The 21,291-nt window shown below is 37.5% G+C and overlaps 1 protein-coding gene and 1 pseudogene across 1 annotated transcript; both read left to right on the top strand.

Annotated features, from left to right (window-relative positions):
• The first annotated feature begins 6,014 nt into the window (after nucleotides 1-6,014).
• On the top strand, nucleotides 6,015-6,944 carry LOC125282458 (olfactory receptor 4C45-like). The gene has a single exon (XM_048217288.1). The coding sequence runs from the start codon at nucleotides 6,015-6,017 to the stop codon at nucleotides 6,942-6,944; it is 930 nt and encodes a 309-aa protein (XP_048073245.1).
• A 5,669-nt stretch (nucleotides 6,945-12,613) lies between these two features.
• LOC113249260 (olfactory receptor 4C5-like) lies at nucleotides 12,614-20,575 on the top strand (annotated as a pseudogene).
• Nucleotides 20,576-21,291: the final 716 nt, after the last annotated feature.

Raw genomic sequence — 21,291 nt, 5'->3', positions numbered from 1 at the left:
ACTGAAGTCAGAAGATAAGATTAGAAAAACAGACTTGACTAAATTAAGTTCTCTGCTCTTGGGTGAAAATGAGAGTTCATAGAAGCACAGTCCATTTTTGCAGAGCTATTTTCATGCCCATTATAAACATACATACACACGGTTTTACATCCTTTCAAACTTCTAAATACATGTATATTCTTATGTAGTTGAGTATAACACTTCTCCAATAACTACTATTTTTCAACCTTAAGATATACAGATTGAAGTGCCAGACACAGGCCACTTGATGGAACCCTGAGAAAACCAGTTTTCCAATGTGCAGACCTCTAGGGATTGTGTGTCTAAAAACTATGAGCACCATGGACCACTCTACCGACTCCATGTGATGATGGAAAGATGCTGAAAATAGGGGAAACTTGGAAGAGGCTGAAGAAATTCAGTGATAAGAACCTTAGCAAAGGCACTCTGTGTTGGGGTGTGTTGGATTGGGACACCACCCCACTCTCATTGGGTGAGGGATGAAATAGCTACTAAAAGTTCCTAAATATGGCTTGCCAGAGCCTTATTATTTTAAATCATCTCCAGGACCCTAAAAGCTCACCATATTATTTTTCCACAGGGCTGACTATAAGAGGAGCTGTGTTAACACATCTTTGGGCATGATAGGAAAAGAAACAAAGGACTGATCTTGTGCCTTGGCAACTGGGCTACATTTGTACTTATCCCTAAATTGGCTACATGAGATGCAGTTTTGATCCACCCTAAAAAATCATACGAATACATATTTTCAAATGTAATCCCAAAGATATTGTGTCTTGGGCACCAATAGTAGCTTCCCTCCATACACATATGTTTAAACACATAATGATGTTCATTGGGTCAGGCAACACAAAAGAAAAGTGTTATGAAATGTTGAAGATATAAAATTCTGGAATCGCATCATTGTTCATCTCATTTTATCCTACTAACCCTATAATTACTTCTAGTGGAGTCATCAACTGCAAAGATTTCACAGGTTTGCATATTTGAAAGGATTTACAAGAACCCACAAAGCAAAGGAGAGAGGCAAGATAGCAGAAGAGTAGGGGACCTGATTTCATCTGGTCCCTCGAATTTAGCTGGATAGCTATCAATCCATTCTGAACATACAGGAATTCAGCCTGAGATGTAAGAAAATATATCTGGAAATCTACAAGCAGAAAAATGACTGCTTTTTGCAAGGTAGGAGATGTAGAGTTGGGAATCTGTGGGGAAATATCAGTAGATAAATATAGGGGGGAGGGAGCCTCCATAAGCTGGCTACCAGAAAGTGATAGAGCACCCGAGCACAAAATCAGAACCCTTAGAAATCTGCTCCAGTGAGAAAAATCCCTTTCTGATAGGGGTTCAGGGGATGAAAAGGTCAGAATTCTTGGTGGATCATTATGGTCTCAGGATCCCAGGAGACAGAAAGAACTGGGGTGCCTGAATTGATACAGTGCTCAAACGGTGGAGTGGGGAAACTGGTGATGTTCAGCAAGCCCAGGAGGGACTCTCAGCTCCAGTCACCATATACCCTGAGCTGGGCCTGTAGAGAGACTGCTATTTGCCTGAGCACCCTGAAGAGGACTGGAACTGCAGGCTGTTTACCATCCCATGGGAGAGAGAAAACAGCCGTGCCCCAGAACTGGGCAATAGCACTCAAGGCAGTGAAAGCCCCAGAAAAGACAGTAGGGTGGCATGCAGCCATGACCTGGCAGCAGCAGAGCAGGGTACGTGTGCAAGCCCACAACTGCTGGCAGCCTCAAAGATACAAAGCAGAGTGACACTCGCAGGTCCCTGGGACTCCCACAGGAGGACTGGAGTGGGCGTGAACCGCAGGAGCTTGGGTAGTTTGGTCCACACAGAAGTGGAGACTGTTTGACCAGAAGGGTTTATTGAAGAAGGGGGACCTCGATCTTCCAGCTCTGGGCCAGAGATCCAGGTAGGGTCATTTTTGCTCTGACCCTCTGAAGAGGCACAGAAATCCACCAGGGAAAAAAAGCCATGTAGACAACCAGATTACATTGAGCCCCTCCTCCTGATAAGGGGTGGGGCAACTCCGCCCAGGCAAAGACACCTGAGAAGAAGCACAGCAGGCCCCCTCGCCCAGAAGATAGACTGGAAGAACAGATGAATGACAAGTTTATGGATCCCATGAGACTGTGAAACTCCAATACCAGAATAAAATAGTACACTGAGCTCTAGGTGTTTCTTCAGTCTAAAATTTTCTTTTTCTTTCTTTCTTTTTCTTTCTTTCTTTCTTTCTTTCTTACCTTTTTCCCCATTTCAACTAGATTCTTATTTTACCAACTTATGTTCTTAGGTCACTTTTTAACCTTTATTTTTTCATATATATATATATGAATGTTTTGTTTTCTTTGCAATTTTGGGTGTAGTGTCTTCTAACATACAGACCAAAATCCTTACCTTTTTCCCCATTTCAACTAGATTCTTATTTTACCAACTTATGTTCTTAGGTCACTTTTTAACCTTTATTTTTTCATATATATATATGTATATATATATATATACATATATATATATATGAATGTTTTGTTTTCTTTGCAATTTTGGGTGTAGTGTCTTCTAACATACAGACCAAAATTCAATCAGCAACAAGGGGGCCAACCTGCCTTGTTCACCTGCGAGATTATAGTCTCTTCCCCCCCCACCCCATTTTTATTGTTTGGTTTCATTTTGGCTTTTTTACGATATGGTTATAAGTAAGATGTCAGAGACGGAATTCAGGATAGCAAATATAAAGTTAATAGCTAGGCTTGAAAAAAGCATACATGATAGTACTGAATATCTAAGGGCAGAAATGAGATCTAATCAGGCCAAACTAAAAAATGGTATGAATGAGATGCAGTCTAAATTGGATGGTCTAACAGCTAGGGTAAATGAGGCAGAAGAAAGAATAAGAAATCCAGAGGACAAGCTGTTGGAAAGGAAGGAAGGTGAGGAAAAGAGAGAAAGACAACAGTCCATGAAGAAAGGCTTTGAGAATTTAATGATGCCTTGAAACAAACCAATGTCAGAATTATTGAGATCCCTGAGGGGCTGGAGAGACAGAGATAAAGCTAGAAGGTATATTTGAGCAAATCATAGCTGAGAACTTCCCTAATCTGGGAAAGGAAAAAAGCATTCATGCCCAAGAGGGAGAGAGGACCCCTTCCAAAATCAATTAAAAAAGATCAACACCCCAACATATAGTACTGAAGCTTGCAAATCTTCCAGAAAAAGAAGCTATCCTGAGACAGCGAGGAAGAGGAGTTTCATTATGTATGGAGGGAGGAACATCAGAATAACATCAGACCTATCCACAGACACCTGGCAGGCAGAAAGGGCTGCCAAGATAGATTCAGGATACTAAATAAGAACATGCAGCCAAGAATACTTTATCCAGCAAGGCTGTTTCAGAATGGAAGGGGAGATAACAACAGGGAAGGGGAGACAACAAAGCCCTATCATGAACCTTTCCGATTCATCTTAACAAACTCTCACCATAAACTATAGCCAGACACACGTGTTTAACCAAAGCTCAACTGCATTTCTAAAACTGACCTCTAATGATGGCTGTGGGTACCAAGTGAAAGTAAGCAAAAGACTGTGGCTGAGGCTTCCAGCAAAGATTCCAACAGGACCAATTACTAATCCTCTGAGGACTTAAGAGGTCAATGCATTAGCAAATCCTGCACTTCGTGAAAGTCTACTTAAATATTTCTCTACAATCTATGAAGAAAGAATTACAGGACATTTAACTAAATGACAGAGGCAGAGCATATACCAACAAGCTTAAGATTCATATGGGAGATACTGCTCTCAAGCTTAGCGGATTAAAAGGAGGAATAAAAAGAATTCTCTTCACGGCATTCTTGGACTTGTTGGGAAATATAAATTTGGCAGGATTTGAAAAAAAAAATCCAAGTGGATGTACTTCTACATGTTACAGTTCCATGTACTAACTTTCTGATGAAATTTTTTCTTTGTTCCTATTATTTTTACTTTAGATTAAATATGCTTTGGATCTCTGAAAAATGTATCTATTTTGAAGATGTGTTTATACTTTCATAGGAGGCCAAGAAAGTGAGTAGAAATTAAATCCTACAGTATTGAAGTTTCCTAACTAAAACAGCTCATTTTCTGGGTAAGTTCAGACTGATCATGGGAACCAAAATAAATTAAAATGACCAAGGCTGGGAGAGCTGTCTGAGGGAGAATTGCAGTATCCCACTTGTTAGTTCACAAACTATATTTGTAGCTGTAGGGCTATGCTCTTAGTGGGAAAAAAAAAAAAATGACTGGGTGCAATCTAAAAACAGTGGAATCCACAACCAACTAGATCCAGGTCAGTAATAACTAAATCTTTTCCCACAAATTTTAAACAGATTAACTTAATTTTCCAAAGTTATTTTCACAGAGTAGTTTTTATAGCTAGATTCTGTGAACTGAAGGTAAACTTTTTCTCTAAAAATGAATTTGAACACAATGACATAAAAATATCAGTAGAAAATGTCATCTGTAATGCTGCCACAGATGATACTGTTGAAAATTACTAAAGTCACTTTTTAAAAATTATGGTTAACATGTATGCAGAAATAGATTGCTTCGGTAGGTTTCTATACGTGATTATTACAAATTTGTTCCCGTTCTCATGACTTCCATGTTGCCACACTGAGGTTAGAATTTGTGTATTAAATCTATTAAAGATAATGAAGCACATAGTTGTCACCTATATCAGCCATGGATAAAAAAGAAACAACTGAAGAGACTGAGCTTTCTGGAAAACAAAAGATACTTTCCTAAACTTAACTGAAGATGAAAGGTCATGATGCTGAAATCTGCGTTTAGAAACTTTCGAGGAAAATTATGTCATTATGTTTTTTAGCAGGGATAGGGAAAGGAGAAAGTGAGAGGGAGAAGGAATAAAATATCCTATCATCATGTGTAACATGTACTCACTATTGAAAATCCATGTACGGATCATTCAAAAAAGTATATATTCTTGTATGTATTCATTTTTTCCACCAAATAGCAGTGAAAACTCCAAGCAATGAAAACTGGGTAGCCATTTGCATGTCAATGAAAACTTACTTGATGAAACTTAGTTTCAAAAGAAAAACTTATATTATCTTAGATAACATTTCTGTCTCAACAATTAGATATTCAGGGAAACTCCATGTCTCATTTAATTCCATTTACAAAATGTGACTAGGATTATAAATCTATTTCCGAGCATCACTCTGTATGTGATAAAGACTAATTGCACAGAAAATTCATTTAAGAAATATTGAGGAGTTTTCAGGGGATTTTGGACCACTTACTTATCTGCATCCAAAGATGTAAGAAGAGTGAGTGTGTATTAGTCGTGTTGAGTCAGACACAACATCCAGGGCTGTTCAGTGAATGTGCCTCAGAGAACTGCTATAAATAGAGTTCCTTGGCATTCTAAAGGGGAATCACTCCATCTGCAGCTCTGTCTGTGTTATGTGCATTCATTTGACAGAAAGGAATTCTAGCTCAGAGAACACTGCTGGTATAGATATATTAAGGATGACACTTTCCTATCTTATACACATTTGACATTTTAAAGAATATAGTGTTCATATACTTATAAATGTTCATGCCAGTGGGCAAATATAACTTCAAAATAATTGTTACTGATGAAATTTGTCCTAAAAAGAGTGAATGAAAGCCATCTGTAAGGTTTTAGAGCCAGAGTTTGGAAATCAATCATAAGTCAACAGTCATAATATCACCTTGCTTTTCTTCTGGTGTTTGTAGCATACTGTCAATATTCAATTTAGATGAATAAGAGAAATTTAACCTCTATCTATTCTTTTTTATAACTGTCTCCAAAGTGGTAGAGTTCAGTAGAACGTGTGGTTCCATCAAACCCAGATGCAGGACTAAAGTGGTAATGGAAGATTTCAGTGTTGAATTAAAAAGACTACTCAGAATTTCTGTGACCTCTCCAGATGGAACATGTGCTCATAACCCAAGCTGACTCCATGGAAAGGATGAACAACGTAACAGAATTCATTCTGCTGGGCCTGACCCAGAATCCAGAACTGCAGAAATTCTTATCTGCTGTGTTTCTAATCACCTACTTGACCACACTGGCCGGTAACCTGCTCATCTCAGTCACCGTCTTCATCAGCCCAGCCCTGGGTTCTCCCATGTACTTTTTTCTGTCCTACTTGTCCATTATAGATGGTTTCTACTCTTCTTCCATAGCACCCAAAATGATCGTTGACTTGATCTCTGACAAGAACACCATATCCTTCAATGGCTGCATGACACAGCTCTTTGCTGAACATTTCTTTGCTGGAGCTGAGATCATCTTATTAATTGCCATGGCCTATGACCGCTATGTAGCCATCTGTAAGCCCTTGCATTACATGACCATCATGAGCAGACCTGTCTGTGCTTTCTTGGTGGGAATGGCTGTGACTTTAGGCTTTATTCATGGAGGGATCCAGGTTTTGTTCATGGTCCAGTTACCATTCTGTGGCCCCAACGTCATTGACCATTTTATGTGTGACTTAATCTCTCTCCTGGAACTAGCCTGTACAGACACTCACACTTTGGGGCCCCTGATTGCTGCCAACAGTGGGTCACTATGTCTGCTCATTTTTTCTATGCTGCTTGCCTCCTACATTGTTATTCTGCGCTCTCTGAGGGACCGTAGTTCTGAAGGGCGTCGCAAAGCCCTGTCTACCTGTGCTTCTCATATCACTGTTGTCATCTTATTCTTTGTACCTTGTTCATTCCTGTACCTGAGACCCATGACCTCCTTTCCTGCTGACAAAGCTGTGACTGTGTTTTGTACCCTAGTAACTCCTATGTTGAACCCTTTAATCTACACCCTCAGAAATGCAGAAGTGAAAAATGTCATGAAGAAACTCTGGGGGAAAATAATGAAAACTGGTGATAAATGAATCTTGGGATTAGAATATTTACACAAAAATATCTAATGATATTTTAGAGAGATTTATTCCCCCTCTTAGTTGATTAAACTTGGGACAGTCAATTATCCTGTCTGGATCACTTTTCTTCAGCAGCATATATACTGTGGGAAGGGTTAATGTACCCCTTACGGCACAGTAGGCACGGTGCCCAGAGCCCACAATAACTTTAGGATCCTTCAAAATGGTTAATTTCTTTTAAAATAAGAAGAGAAAATGAATATAATCCTAATCCAAATCCAACTTGGAGTATAGTCATCATTATACCAATTCATTCATAAAATATAATCTTTAACTTTTTTTTATGGAGGAGAAGGACTCATGAGGACAAAGCAGGAAGGTGCCACAAAAGTCATGATGTTGCCCTGATTGTGTGTATGAAACAGTTCAGCAGCAATATTTTCAACACTCTACACCTGCACTACAGCTAGAATGAAATTTTATTTTTAAAGAGGAAGAATACTATATATGCAAAAAAATATAGAAATCCAGTGAGTATACTAGAAGTACTTCCACCCAAATAAGTTTTTCTTATTTTCCTAAATTTGAGAGGTTAATAGATATTCCCCCTCCACAGAAATAAAAATATCTTTACTTGTCCACAATCTCAAGAAGAGAACACTTGCACACAAAGGTACAATTTAAAAATTACATCACCACTATTCCCTGTAGTATAAAATTGTCTACAGAAAGAGTTAGAGGCAGAATTGGCTGATGCAAAACAAAAATAATTGATCAAGTCTGTAGAGTTAAGGCAGAAAACATCTGTATGTTAAAGTTGTATTTTAGAGGTGGACAAAGGAAGAGTCTGAACAGCTGGGGCAGGAAATTACCAGTGCCGTAAGAACAAGTCTATGTCACAAAATTGAACAACATTGACCACAGATCTGGATTACAGAAAATAAATCATAACATGTATATAATGAAATTCTAGAAAATTTAGAAATAGATGCTTTGAAGCCAGAGATTAAGAGCTTTGGATCAAATAGGCTTGATTTTTCATCTTGTGTCCTGAACTAATCAGCCTTGTCAATGTAACTATTGAGCTTCATACTATACTGATTTTTTTTTAATCTGTAAAATGGAAATAGCATTGCATACTCTCTTAAATTGTAAGAATTAAATTATTTAGATTGAAAAAAATGAATCAGCTAAAAATTAGTGAAATTGCTCAGACATGGTTACAGCCTTCAGAGATGTCACCAGCACAGAAAGTATACAAGGGACAACAGTTGCTGATAAGAGGAGCCCAAGAATACCACTACTAACCATCATTCACTAACCATGATCTAGGAGGACCAAAAATCTGTGCCAGCCTCACTTTACTTCAAAATAAGTGATAATTGGCATCTGCTTATGAGTAGGGGCAGCATAGTGGTGAGTTACTACTATCTTGGCAAGAATCTAATGGAACTTATGAGCAGATCTATGGACACTAAAAGCTAGCCCACCACCTACTCCCCAGTCTGAGATACAAGTGCCCATAAACATCTCTGTAGTAAGAAATGGGGGAGCTGGTTGGAGCAACAGTGAGATGTCTGAGCAGAACTTATTTCAAAAGCTCTCACTAATGATGGATCCCATTCTGGTCCTCTTGAAGGAGGAGAAGAGAAACTCCAGTGCCAGACACCAACAGGCCTATTTCTGTACAGGGCTTGGGATTCCTGAGGAAGAGCTCAGAAACTTGTCTTCAGAAGGTGATTTCACAACCAGGGATTTGAATATCATGTGATGCTGACATTTCTCATGTTCTCAGGACTTTATATCAGGTTAGATCTCACTCTACCTGAAGGCCTTTTAAAAATAAACATTTTGCCAAAACAAACAAACAGACTCTTAAGTAAGGTAACAGAGTGGTGGTTGCCAGAGGTGCTTGTGGGGAAAAGAGTGAAATAGGTAAAGGGGATTAAAAGGTACAAACTTCATTATAAAATAAATAAGTCAAGAGATTAAAAAGTGTAGCATAAGGAATATAATCAATAATATTGTAATACTGTTTTATGGTGACAGGTGGGTGATTACACTTATCTTGGTGAGCACTGAATAATGAATAGAACTGTTGAATCACTATGTTGTACACCTAAAACTTCACAAATTTTATGTCAATTACACTTCAATAATAATTTCTTTCTTTCTTTCTTTCTTTCTTTCTTTCTTTCTTGGTGGTTGTTTTTTTGCATAATTTTTTAAACTTTATTTTATTATTATGTTATGTTAGTCCCCATACAGTACTTCCTTAGTTTTTGAGGTAGTGTTCCATGATCCATTGTTTGCGTATAACACTCTATGCTTATTGCAATACCAATACATGCTCTCCTTAATACCCATCACCAGGCTAACCCTCCCCCCATCCCTCTCCCCTCTGAAACCCTCAGTTTGTTTCCCAGAATCCATAGCCTCTCATGGTTTGTCTCCCCCTCTGATTTCCCCCCTTCATTTGTTTTGCCATAATTTCCTGAGTGACCAGCTTCTATATATATGCAAGCAACAGTATGTCTAAAATATCAAACTTTCTTTTAAAGATCTAGCTGTAGTTCCCAAGAAAGTTGGGATGAAATAGGATAATGTAAAAATAAGGATGATGCTGATGTTGACAGCCAGTGTTGCTTGAGCACCTTCTCTGAACAATGTCCTGATCTACTCGCTCATTTATATGTTCTTGAGGCAGGAATTTAGGTCCTTATTTCTTTAAGACTCAATCAGTGGAACTTACCTCTGTTTAAAATGTCATTTACATACCACCAGAGGAGAAAAGTCAGAAATACTGGGCCATTAAAGGAAACCCAATTTGGCCTTCCTGAAGTCTGTCTAGGTTTTATATCTGTTTTCCTTAAGCATATTCATTCCACTTCCACATTTGGTATAGTCAAAGGAACAAATCAGGCTCTGCCAGCTCTAGAAGTCAGCAAGAATCTACCTCCCATCATATCAGTCCGATTAGCAACTTATCTTACCCATTTGTGGCCACACAGAAGGTCTATTATTCAACATTCTATCTCCTGTATGATTCATTGGTAGTGTTTCTCAGGTCATCTGAAAAATGACCACATGGTAAATATAGCCACAAATAACCTAAGCCAAACTATACCTGTAGTCATCTATCCATGAATGGAGTCATCAATGTGTAACCTCACTTTTTTTCTCCAAATTATCCAGTTGGGAGTTTTTTGGCAAAGCCTAAAAATCAGCAGGAGGACAAATTCCCTACTATGGAGAAAACAAGTCCACAGGATTTTTCTAGAGTCAGTCTTTCATCAGTGACATATGAAAGAGATGGTAATAGTACTAACTCTTGTTCCAAAGTGGTCCCTTGAAAATAGCATGATTTTCTTCTGCTCTGGAATCATGATCCACTTATATGTGCCTCTACCAGTTTCTATTTATTACTACTTTTGTCCCAGAATCTTTCTGTATCATCAGATTTTCCAGCTGAGCCATACTATTTCTCCATTTTTCCACAGGACTGACTATAACAGAAGCTGTGTTAACACATCTTTGGGCACACACCCAGGCAGATATCCTAAACTCTGATAGGAAAAGAATCAAAGGACTGACCTTGGCACTTGGTACTGGGGCTACACTTGCAGTTGGGATGAAGTTATGATCCACCCTAAAATATATTAGAAATACATATTTTCAGTTTAATTCTGAAGATACTGTGTCTTGGGCATCAATATTAGCTTCCCTCAGTACATATAAGTTTAAACAAATAATGATGATCTGTGTCAGGCAACACAAGGGAAAATTTTTGTGAAATGGTAAAGATTAAAATTGTGGAATTGCATCACTGTTCACCTAATTTGATTCAAACTAGTCCTAAAAATAGTTCTAGTGGAGACATCAACTATAAAGATTTACAAGTTTACATGCTGGAAAGAACTCACAAAAAATCACAAAGCTTAATCACATAATGCTTTTGTTTGAAGACCAATGATACTGTGAAATGAGAAACAGAGTACAGGTAAGCACTGAAGATACAAGAGATGTCCAAACAATATCCCAAGAGTCCTTGTTCACATAGACAAGCAAGCTTCATCTCCAGTTGAACCACCAAGACCAGCAAGAGATAAGTCTTGCTATGGACTATGAGAAACAAACTGAGGGCTTCAGAGGGGAGGGGGGTGGGGGAATGGGATAGACTGGTAATGGGTAGTAAGGAGGGCACTTATAGCATGGTGCACTGGGTGTTATACACAACTAATGAATCATCGAACTTTACATCAGAAACCAGGGATGTACTGTATGGTGACTAACATAATATAATAAAAAAACATTTTAAAAAAGTATAAAAAAAAGAGATAAGTCTTGGTTTCAGGGGAGATCAAGGAAGAAGTTTTCTATGAGTTGTTTGTGTCCCTCCGGTCAAGTCAATTATGTGAAGTAAAGACCATCAGTAAAAAAATGATTTTGGGGGCATCAAGGGAGTTTAGGACTTTAAAAAATACACCAAAAATCCCACTGGTATTATCCTAGCCAATGATCAAAGCCCTGCATAACCAGAGATAAGACTTTCCTATTGAGTAGCAAAATAACTCTTTCCTAAACAGTCCACCCTCTCACTCTTGGTCAAGACTAAACACTCATAATCATTCCTTCTCCTGCATGTTTTGCACGATTTATAGAACAGGTAAAACAATAGATCAAGTGCAAAGTGCTAATATCTTTTAGCATCAAATAAGAGATGTATATTGTTTAAAGAAGCATTTTAGTCATGGAACACTACATCAAAAACTAAAGATGTACTGTATGGTGACTAACATAACATAATAAAAATTATTATAAAAAAATAAAGAAAGAAGCATTTCAGTTAACCAAATATTCCACCACAGCCTTATTCACAATCAAGCACCAGTTAGAGAACTATTTAATCTCCTCTAACTACTGAAATTAAATTTGTATGCAAAGTATGAATACGTAGACTTAGTGTATCAATTAACTAATTGTTAACTAATTCTAGTTCCTCCTCTAACCAATCAGATTTCCTTGGATGAACATCATGGGAAATGTTGATTCAATTTCCTAATACATGTGATCGTCAATATCAGTATTACAGATTTTGCTGAAATCAAATTAATCCTACCAATTAAACCAATATTAAACCAAATAAGAGTTACATTATTATTGACAGAATGGCTCCCTTTCTAGCAGCAACTACTTCTTGCTATTGAATTAATTTTCACTCAGACCCTTTATTTGATATAACCCTAGGTTTCCCACATCTTCCAGTCATCCAAGTCCCTGCTGCAGACTGCGCTGCCAGTCCATTGACTATTGCCCAAACCTAAGAAAAGCCATACTGTATCACTATAGCTATAATCCAGTTCTTATGGTACCACAAGAAACAACACTCTTGGGACACCTGGGTGGCTCAGTTGTTAAGTTTCTGCCTTCAGCTCAGGGCGTGATCCCAGAGTCCTGGGATTGAGCCCCACATTGGGCTCCTCCCCTGGGAGCCTGCTTCTTCCTCTCCCACTCCCCCTGCTTGCGTTCCCTCTCTCGCTGGCTGTCTCTCTCTCTGTCAAATAAATAAATAAAATCTTTAAATTAAAAAAAAAAACAACAGGACTCTTAACACACTGAGTGGATTTATATTTTCCTCTTCAATCAATCAGCCTCTATACAGCTACTTTTCAGACTGAGTGATGGCTCTCCACACTGGAGCCACCATCGATAGACCGAACTGCTTGGTAGACATGCTCCAAAAACTGATCACAGGGAAGGACCCATTCACCAATGAGGTTAGATAACTTCTCAGGAGGATCTAATGAGGGCTCAACAGCAAGGCAGCCACTTGTTCATGTGTGCAATAGGATCCCTCTTCCACAAATCCTGTATTTATATTTCTATTTCATAAGAGAAATGGTTCAGTTTCATTCTTCTGCATGTGGCTGTCCCATTTTCTGAACACCGTTTGTGGAAGAGACTGTCTTTTTTCCTTTGGCTATTCCTTCTTGCTTTGTCAAAGATTAGCAGAGCATAGAGTTAAGGGTCCATTTCTGGGTTCTCTATCTGATCTATGTGTCTGTTTTTGAGCCAGTACCATACTGTCTTGATGACTGTAGCTTTATAATAGAGCTTGAAGTCCGGAATTGTGACACCACCAGCTGTGGCTTTCTTTTTCAACATTCCTTTGACTATTCAGGGTCTTTTCTGGTGCCATTCAAATTTTAGGATTACTTGTTCCAGCTCTGTGAAAAAAGTTGATGGTATTTTGACAGGGATTGCATTGAATGTGTAGAATGCTCTAGGCAGCATAGACATTTTAACTCTGATCCGTGAGCATGGAATGTTTTTCCATTTCATTCTGTCTTCCTCAATTTCTTTCATGATGTTCTATAGTATTCTGAAAACAGATCCTTTACCTCTTTGGTTAGGTTTGTTCCTAGGTATCTTATGGTTTTGGGTGCAGTTGTAAATGGGATTGAATGAGTAATTTCTCCTTCTTCTGTCTCTTTGTTAGTGTATTGAGATACAACTGATTTCTGTGCATTGATTTTATATCCCATCACTTTGCTGAATTCCTGCATGAGTTCTAGCAATTTGGTGATGAAGTCTTTTAGGTTTTTGACACAGAATATGATATCATCTGCAAAGAGTGACACTTTGACTCCTTCTTTGCCAACTTGGATGCCTTTTTATTGTCTGCTGAGGCTAGGACTTCTACTACTATGTTGAATAGCAGTGGTGATAGTAGACATTCCAGCCATATTCCTGACCTTAGTGGAAAAGCTCTAGTTTTTCACCATTGAGAATAACATTCACTGTGGGCTTTTCATTGATGGTTTTTATGATATTTAGTCATGTTCCCTCTATCCCTACACTGTGAAAAGTTTTAATCAAAAAAGGATGTACTTTGTCAACTGCTTTTTTCTGCATCTATTGAGAGGATCATATGGTTCTTGTCCTTTCCTTTGTTTTTGTAGTGTATTACATTAATTGACTTGGAGATGCTGAACCAGACTTGCAGTACAAGAATAAACCCCACCTTGTCGTGGTGAACAATCCTTTTGATGTACTTTTGGATCCTATTGGCTAGAATCTTGGTGAGTATTTTGGCAACCATGTTCATCAGAGGTACCAGTCTGTAATTCTCCTTTTTGGTGGGGTCTTTCTCTGATTTTTATACCAAGGTAATGTTGGCCTCATAGACAGACTTTGGAAGTTTTCCTTCCATTTCTATTTTTTTAAACAGTTTCAGAAGAATAGCTATTAATTCTTCTTTCAATGTATGGAAGCATTCCCCCGGGAAGCCATCCAGCCCTGGCTCTTGTTTGTTGGGAGATTTTTTTTTTTAAAGATTTTATTTATTTATTTGACAGAGATAGAGACAGCCAGTGAGAGAGGGAACACAAGCAGGGGGAGTGGGAAAGGAAGAAGCAGGCTCATAGCAGAGGAGCCTGATGTGGGGCTCGATCCCATAATGCCAGGATCACGCCCTGAGCCAAAGGCAGACGCTTAACCACTGTGCCACCCAGGCGCCCCTGTTGGGAGATTTTTGATTGCTCATTCAATTTCTTTGCTGGCTATGGGTCTGTTCAGGTTTTCTATTTCTTCCTGTTTCAGTATTGGTAGTTTATATGTCTCTAGGAATACATCCATTTCTTCCAGGTTGCCTAATTTGTTGCCATATAATTGCTCATAATACATTCTTATAATTCTATTTCTTTGGCGTTGGTTGTGATTTCTGCTTTTTCATTCAAGATTTTATTTATTTGGGTCCTCTCCCTTTTCTTTTTGATGAGTACAGCTGGGGGTTATCAATCTTATTAATTCTTTCAAAGAACCAGCTCCTAATTTCATTGATTTGTTCTATTGTTCTTTTGGTTTCCATTTCATTGATTTCTACTCTATTCTTTCTTATTTCTCTTCTCCTGCTTGGTGTAGGCTTTTTTTCTGTTCTTTCTCCAGCTCATCTAGGTGTAAGATTAGATTGTGTATTTGAGACCTTTCTTGTTTCTTGAGAAAGGCTTGTAGTACTATATAGTTCCCTCTTGGGACCGCCTTTGCTGCATCCCAAAGGATTTGAACAGTTGTCTTTTCAATTTCATTTGTTTCCATGAATTTTTTAAACTCTTCTTTAATTTCCTGGTTGACTCATTCATTCTTTAGTAGGATGCTCTTTAGCTTCCATGTATTTAAGTTCTTTCCAAATTTCCTCTTGTAATTGACTTCCAGTCTCAAAGCATTGTGGTCCAAAAATATGCAGGGAATGATCCCAATCATCTCGTACCATTTGAGACCTGATCTTTGACCTGGTATGTAATCTATTCCAGGAAATGGTCCAGGAGAACTTGAGAAGAATGTGTATTCTGTTGCTTTAGGAAGGAATGTTGTGACTATATCTGTGAAGTCCATCTGGTCCAGGATGTCATTCAAAGCCCTTGCTTCCTTGTTGATCTTCTGCTTAGATTATCTGTCTATTGCAGTGAGTGAGATGCTAAAGTGCTCTAGTATTATTATGTTATTATCGTTGTGTTTCTATATATTGTTATTAATTGTCTTATACAATTGCTCCCTTGTTAGAGGCATAAATATTTACAATTGTTAGATCTTCTTGTTGGATAGATCCTTTCATATGATAGTGTCCTTCCTTGCCTCTTATTACACTCACTGCTTTAAAATCTAACTTGTCTGACAGAAGGATTGCCACCACAGCTTTTTGTGATGTCCATTAGCATGGCAAATGGTTTTCCATACCCTCACTTTAAATCTGGAGGTGTCTTTGGCTCTAAAATGAGTCTCTTGCAGACAGCATATTGATGGATCTTGCTTTCTTTATCCAATCTCATACCCTGTGTCTTTTGATTGGGGCATTTAGCCCATTTGCATTCAGGGTAACTGTTGAAAAATATGAATTTACTGCCATCATATTACCTATATAGTGGCTGTTTCTGCACATTGTCTCTGTTTCTTTCTGGTCTATGTTACTTTGGGGCTCTGTCTTTCAATATTTCCTGTAGGTCTGATTTGGTGATCATAAATTCTTTTAGTTTCTGTTTACCCTGGAAGATTTTTATCACTCCTATTTTGAATGACATCCTAGCTGGATAAAGTATTCTTGGCTACATAGTTTTCTCATTTAGCACCCTGAATAAATCATGCCAGTCCTTTCTGGCCTGCTGGGTCTCTGTGGATAGGTCTTCGGTCCATCTAATATTTCTACCCTGGTAGGTTACAGACCTCTTATCCCAAGCTGCTTTCCGCATTTTCTCTTTGTCTCTGAGATTTGCAAGTTTCACTATTAGATGTTAGGGTATTGACCTATTTTTATTGATTTTGAGGGGGGTTCTCTGTGCCTTCTGGACTTGGATGCCTGTTTCCTTTCCCAGACTAGGGAAGTTCTCTGCTATAATTTGCTCCAATATACCTTCTGCCCCTCTGTCTCTTTCCTCTTCTAATATTGTCTTGCTTTATGTTATCACTTATCTCTCAGATTCTCCCCCTTGTGATCCAGTGATTGTTTCTCTTTTTCTCAGTTTATTTATTTTCCATCATTTCGTCTTCTGTATAACTAATTCTCTCTTCTGCCTCATTTGTTGTAGCAGTTAGAGCCTCTATTGTTTACTGCATCTCATTAATACCCTTTTTGATTTAGACTTGCTTAGATTTTAGTTCTTTTATTTCTCCAGAAAGGGATTTTCTAGTGTCTTCTATGCTTTTTCAAACCCAGGTAGTATCTTTATCATTGTTATTCTGAACTCTAGTTCAACATCTTACTTATGTCCATACTGATTAGGTTCCTGCCAGTCAGTACTGCCTCTTGTATCTTTTTTGTGATGAGTTTTTTCATCTTATCATTCTTGCAGAATGTGGCTGCTTTTCTATTTGTAGAGTTGCAGCTATTCCTTTCTGAGATCTCCAGTTGAGTTTACAGATGTTCAGAATGATTTGATAGCTATCTAGCAGAATTCCTGGGACCAGATGAAACTACGGTCTCCTACTCCTCAGCCATCGTGGACATGAGGTGTGTTATATTTAAATATGTGTATCTACTGACACAGATTTTTATGAGGAATGACAATATGAAATCTATTAAGAAAAGCAGTCACTCAAGATATTATGAATGCAGACCAGACATAAGAAAATAATATTTCTTTTACTAACTTATTTCACTGATTATAAAGGTAACCTATTCTCTTTGAAGAAAAATTAGATAAAATATTTAGGAAAATAAAATTTGCCCTTATTCGTAATTCCAATAAGCACTATTAATCTTTATGGTGTACTTTTTTTCAGATACTTTTCTGTGTATATATGTCATTTTTACAATTTAGATCATAATATATAAACTGTTTTATATCTTGTGGTTTCCACTCAATATTACATTGGAAGAATATTCCCACACTATGAACTCTTCTTGTAATTAACTTCAATGTCCACCTGATATTTCATAACTATAATTCACCTAATTAGTCATCTTTATACAGAATTTGGATTTTGTCCACTTATTCATTACCAAAAATAATTATGAAATACAATCTGTATGCATAATTTTTGTCCATATTTTTCATCTAGAATAGATTCCCAAGCCTAAGGAATACTGGACATGACAAGTTATAAAGCCCTTATTACATGGAGTCAAATTTCTTTCCAGAAGATTTCAGAGCAACACACAAACACCAGCACTGGGTAGTATAACTGTCGTAAATCTTTGCCAATTTGTCAGTTGAAATTATTTCACTGTGTTTAAATGCTACTTCTTTGATGACTTGTGAAATCGAGGATTATTTGAGATGTCCACTGCTTTATCCTTAGAACAATATAGTTATTAGTTTTGCCCTTATGATCACAATGGTATGAATGGATATTTGTGCAAAATCATTTACATAATAATGGTAACTTGTTATACTTGTTGCAAGTATTTTTCCAGGGCACTCCAGATCTTTATGTCTGTAAATGCATCCATTAGGTTTGTCCTGTATCTCATACCATTGCCTTTTGCTTAACATGCTTTTCCCCATTCAGAGACTGTATATTTATTTCCTTGTTTTCTGTTTCTGAACAAATCTATATTTAATTTGAAGAATTCAATACACTCTACTGCTTTCTTCTCTTTTCCTTTCTTTCTTTCTTTTTTTTTTTTTTTTTGATGATGCGATGAAGAAAAATTTACTTTATTTTGGAAAATACCTATCCACTTGTTGAAAAATGTTTTATGAACTACTCAGAATATCTTTTAAATATCCTTTAACAATAATCTAATTCTGTAATCTGAACATATATGCATCTTATTAAGCTCATCCCATCATCAGCTATATTTGCATTTTTGAAATATTAGAAAACTTTTTAATATATGTATCAAATCTAGTATTTTTTATTGCCTTATATATTGATTTCTGCATTCAACCTTTCTTCTGAATATAAACGATTGTTTCTCTAACGTCTTGAATACTTCATTTATTTTCTCTTCATTTATGTATTTTCTTAATATTATAACAATCAAATATTTCAAGGATAAGAATAATGACATCTGGGTTTTCTCATTTTTCTTCTTCTCTCAAGAATTTGGAGTGTTTAGAAAGCTATGTTTTAACTTTGGGATAAAACTTTGATCCATTTAATAATGATATTCTTATATTCCCCTATGCTATATGTTATTTTTTCGATTTTATATATGAGAACATTTAGACTCAGTAATACTAAAGTCTGAGCACATCCTTACATGGGTGATAAGCAGTGAGAACAGAATGAAGAAACAGCCCATCTGACTGTAAAGAACATACACAGTCCAACAAATTAGGATGATTTTTCTTCATCACCTTCAAAGAATGTGTTTTCCAAACACATCCAAAGAGTTTCATCTAGTTTTCCTTAAACTGAGTTTTTAAATGCAAAATAACCTTGAAAATTACACAGAACAAATTGTCCAAACAGTGAATTCTAACGTTTCAGATAAATCTGCAGGATTTTACATTGTGCATCAACCTGTTTTCTCCTCTTCAGTATACTCTGCTTTTTTCCTGTTTGATGTTATTTTCAGACAATTCTGTTTAAATCTGGTGTAAGCTTACAAACCTAAAGTGCCTGCTATATCTTACCAGAACTTCAAACATTCACTCAATTTTTTCTGCAATGTGACAAGATCATACTTAATTTCAAACTGAATTTCCCTGATGTCTTATAGTCACTTGAAACAAGCTACATACTACAAGAACAACAAACTGCAGGTTAGCCTCAGAAGCACAGGTGACTAGAAGAGACACAGGGCAGTAGCCTCTCATGAATTCAACTCACTGCTCCTCCTCTGGTCCTACTCTCATTCCAGATTTTCTAGGGATGAAAATACTATGGCAATTGTTCAGAGAATATCCACCCATGTACAATTACAGGAAGGGACCTACATTCCTAAAACTGTATTTGTGGATATGCTTGAGTGTATGTGTGAATGTGTGTGTGCATGTGTCTGTGGGTCTGTGTATCTCAGAGAGTAAAGAGACTATGTGTTCCTTATATAACTAGTAATAAGGCCCATCTTTAAGACTGAGTTTATATGCTAGGGGTTTCCATCAGTCTCACAGAAAGCAATCCTGACAGAAATGATTTGCTTCATCAAAATTTATCTGCCACAGTTGCAATCCCTGTGCTATTCAGAGACAAATCAATTATCCAGATGCCAAAGCGGATTCACATAACAAATGAAAAATGTGACTGAATTCATCCTGCTTGGCCTCACATAGAACCCAGATGTGCAGAAACTCTTGTTCCTTGTGCTTTCGGTCATCTACTTTCTCACTGTACCTGGCAACCTACTCATTATCATGACAATCAACAACCACAGAGCCCTGAGCTTTCCCTTGTATTTCTTTCTGTCTTTCTTGTCCTTCATACACAGCTGCTGCTCTTCTACCATGGCTCCCAAAATGATATCTGACTTACTCACTGAAAAGAAAACTATCTCCTTCAGTGGGTGCATGACTCAGCTCTTTGCAGAGCATTTCTTTGGAGGAGTTCAGATCATCCTGCTCATGGTGATGGCCTATGACCGCTCCCTGGCCATCTGCAAGCCCTACGCTACAGGCTCACAATGAACAGGCAAATGTGTGGCCACCTGGTGGCCATGGCCTGGCTGGGGGATTTCTTCATGCTCTGATTCAAATCCTTTTTACTGTCTGCTTGCCCTTCTGTGGTCCCAATGTCATTGACCATTTCCTCTGTGACCTTTTCCCTCTGCTAAAACTTTCTTGCACTAACACTCACATCTTTGGACTTTTTGTTGCTGCCAACAGTGGACTGATGTGTCTGCTCATTTTTTCTATTCTTATCACCTCCTATGTCTTCATCCTTTACTCCCTAAGAACTCAAAGTACTGAAGGACAGCATAAGGCTCTGTCCACCTGTGCCTCCCATGTTACTGTAGTTGTCCTATTCTTTGTACCCTGTATATTCGTGTACCTTCAGCCTATGGTCACCTTCCCCATTGATGAAGCAGTGGCTGTGTTTTATACTATGATAACACCCATGTTAACCCTTTAATCTACACCCTTAGAAACTCACAGGTGAAAAATACCATGAGAAAGCTCTGGAGCCACAGAGTAATCTTGAGTAACTGTTCATGTGACTACAGAAGAAAAAAAAAAAAAACTTTATTCATCTTTGAAGAATAAGTACGACTAATATAAAGGATGATAACCCTGAAGTCAAAATATGTAAGTTTATTTGCTCCTGATGCTTTGTGTATTCTTTAATCATTCCTCTTTCATACAAATATTTGATTAAATGATGACTAAATTCTCTTCCAATTAGCAATCTCTCTGCACTTTCAAATTGTTGACCCAAGGGACACTGCAAATCAGAATACTATTGTCACAACCTATAGAAAATCTCTGAGTTTATTTATTCAGCAGAAAAATTCACCGTAAAGCTCCAGGTATACATTATATGAATATTACAATTAAAATACATAAATGAAAGGCAATATGGCTAAGACTTTTGCTGAAAATTCATAGTTTCAGTCCCAAGCATGTAGTCAAAGTACATTTACTACACTGAGAAATGAAGATCAACCAGAAATGAATGAGTTTTGAAGATGAGAGAGTACTTATCCCAAAATTAATGGGGTATAGTGTTGATTGTCATGATAATTGTGCCTTGTTGCACAATTTTAAGGGCACCATTTACAGTGTAATCTGGGCTCTTCTTAGAGTAAATTATTTTCTTTGCCTAAAGCCAAAAAGGGATATAAAATTCCTCTAGATACAGCCATTGAGCAATCTCACACATGATTCCTGAGGCAGAAGAACTAGTGGACCATTTTTTCTGTCAAAACATATTAACACCACTTCATCTCTAGTAGCAATTACTATATGGGTTTCTTCTTAGC

The sequence above is a fragment of the Ursus arctos genome, unplaced genomic scaffold, assembly GCF_023065955.2.
Source record: "Ursus arctos isolate Adak ecotype North America unplaced genomic scaffold, UrsArc2.0 scaffold_23, whole genome shotgun sequence".
In the NCBI taxonomy this organism is placed as follows: domain Eukaryota; kingdom Metazoa; phylum Chordata; class Mammalia; order Carnivora; family Ursidae; genus Ursus; species Ursus arctos.
The sequence above is the reverse complement of the archived record's forward strand: the minus strand, read 5'-3'. Positions and strand labels throughout refer to the sequence as shown.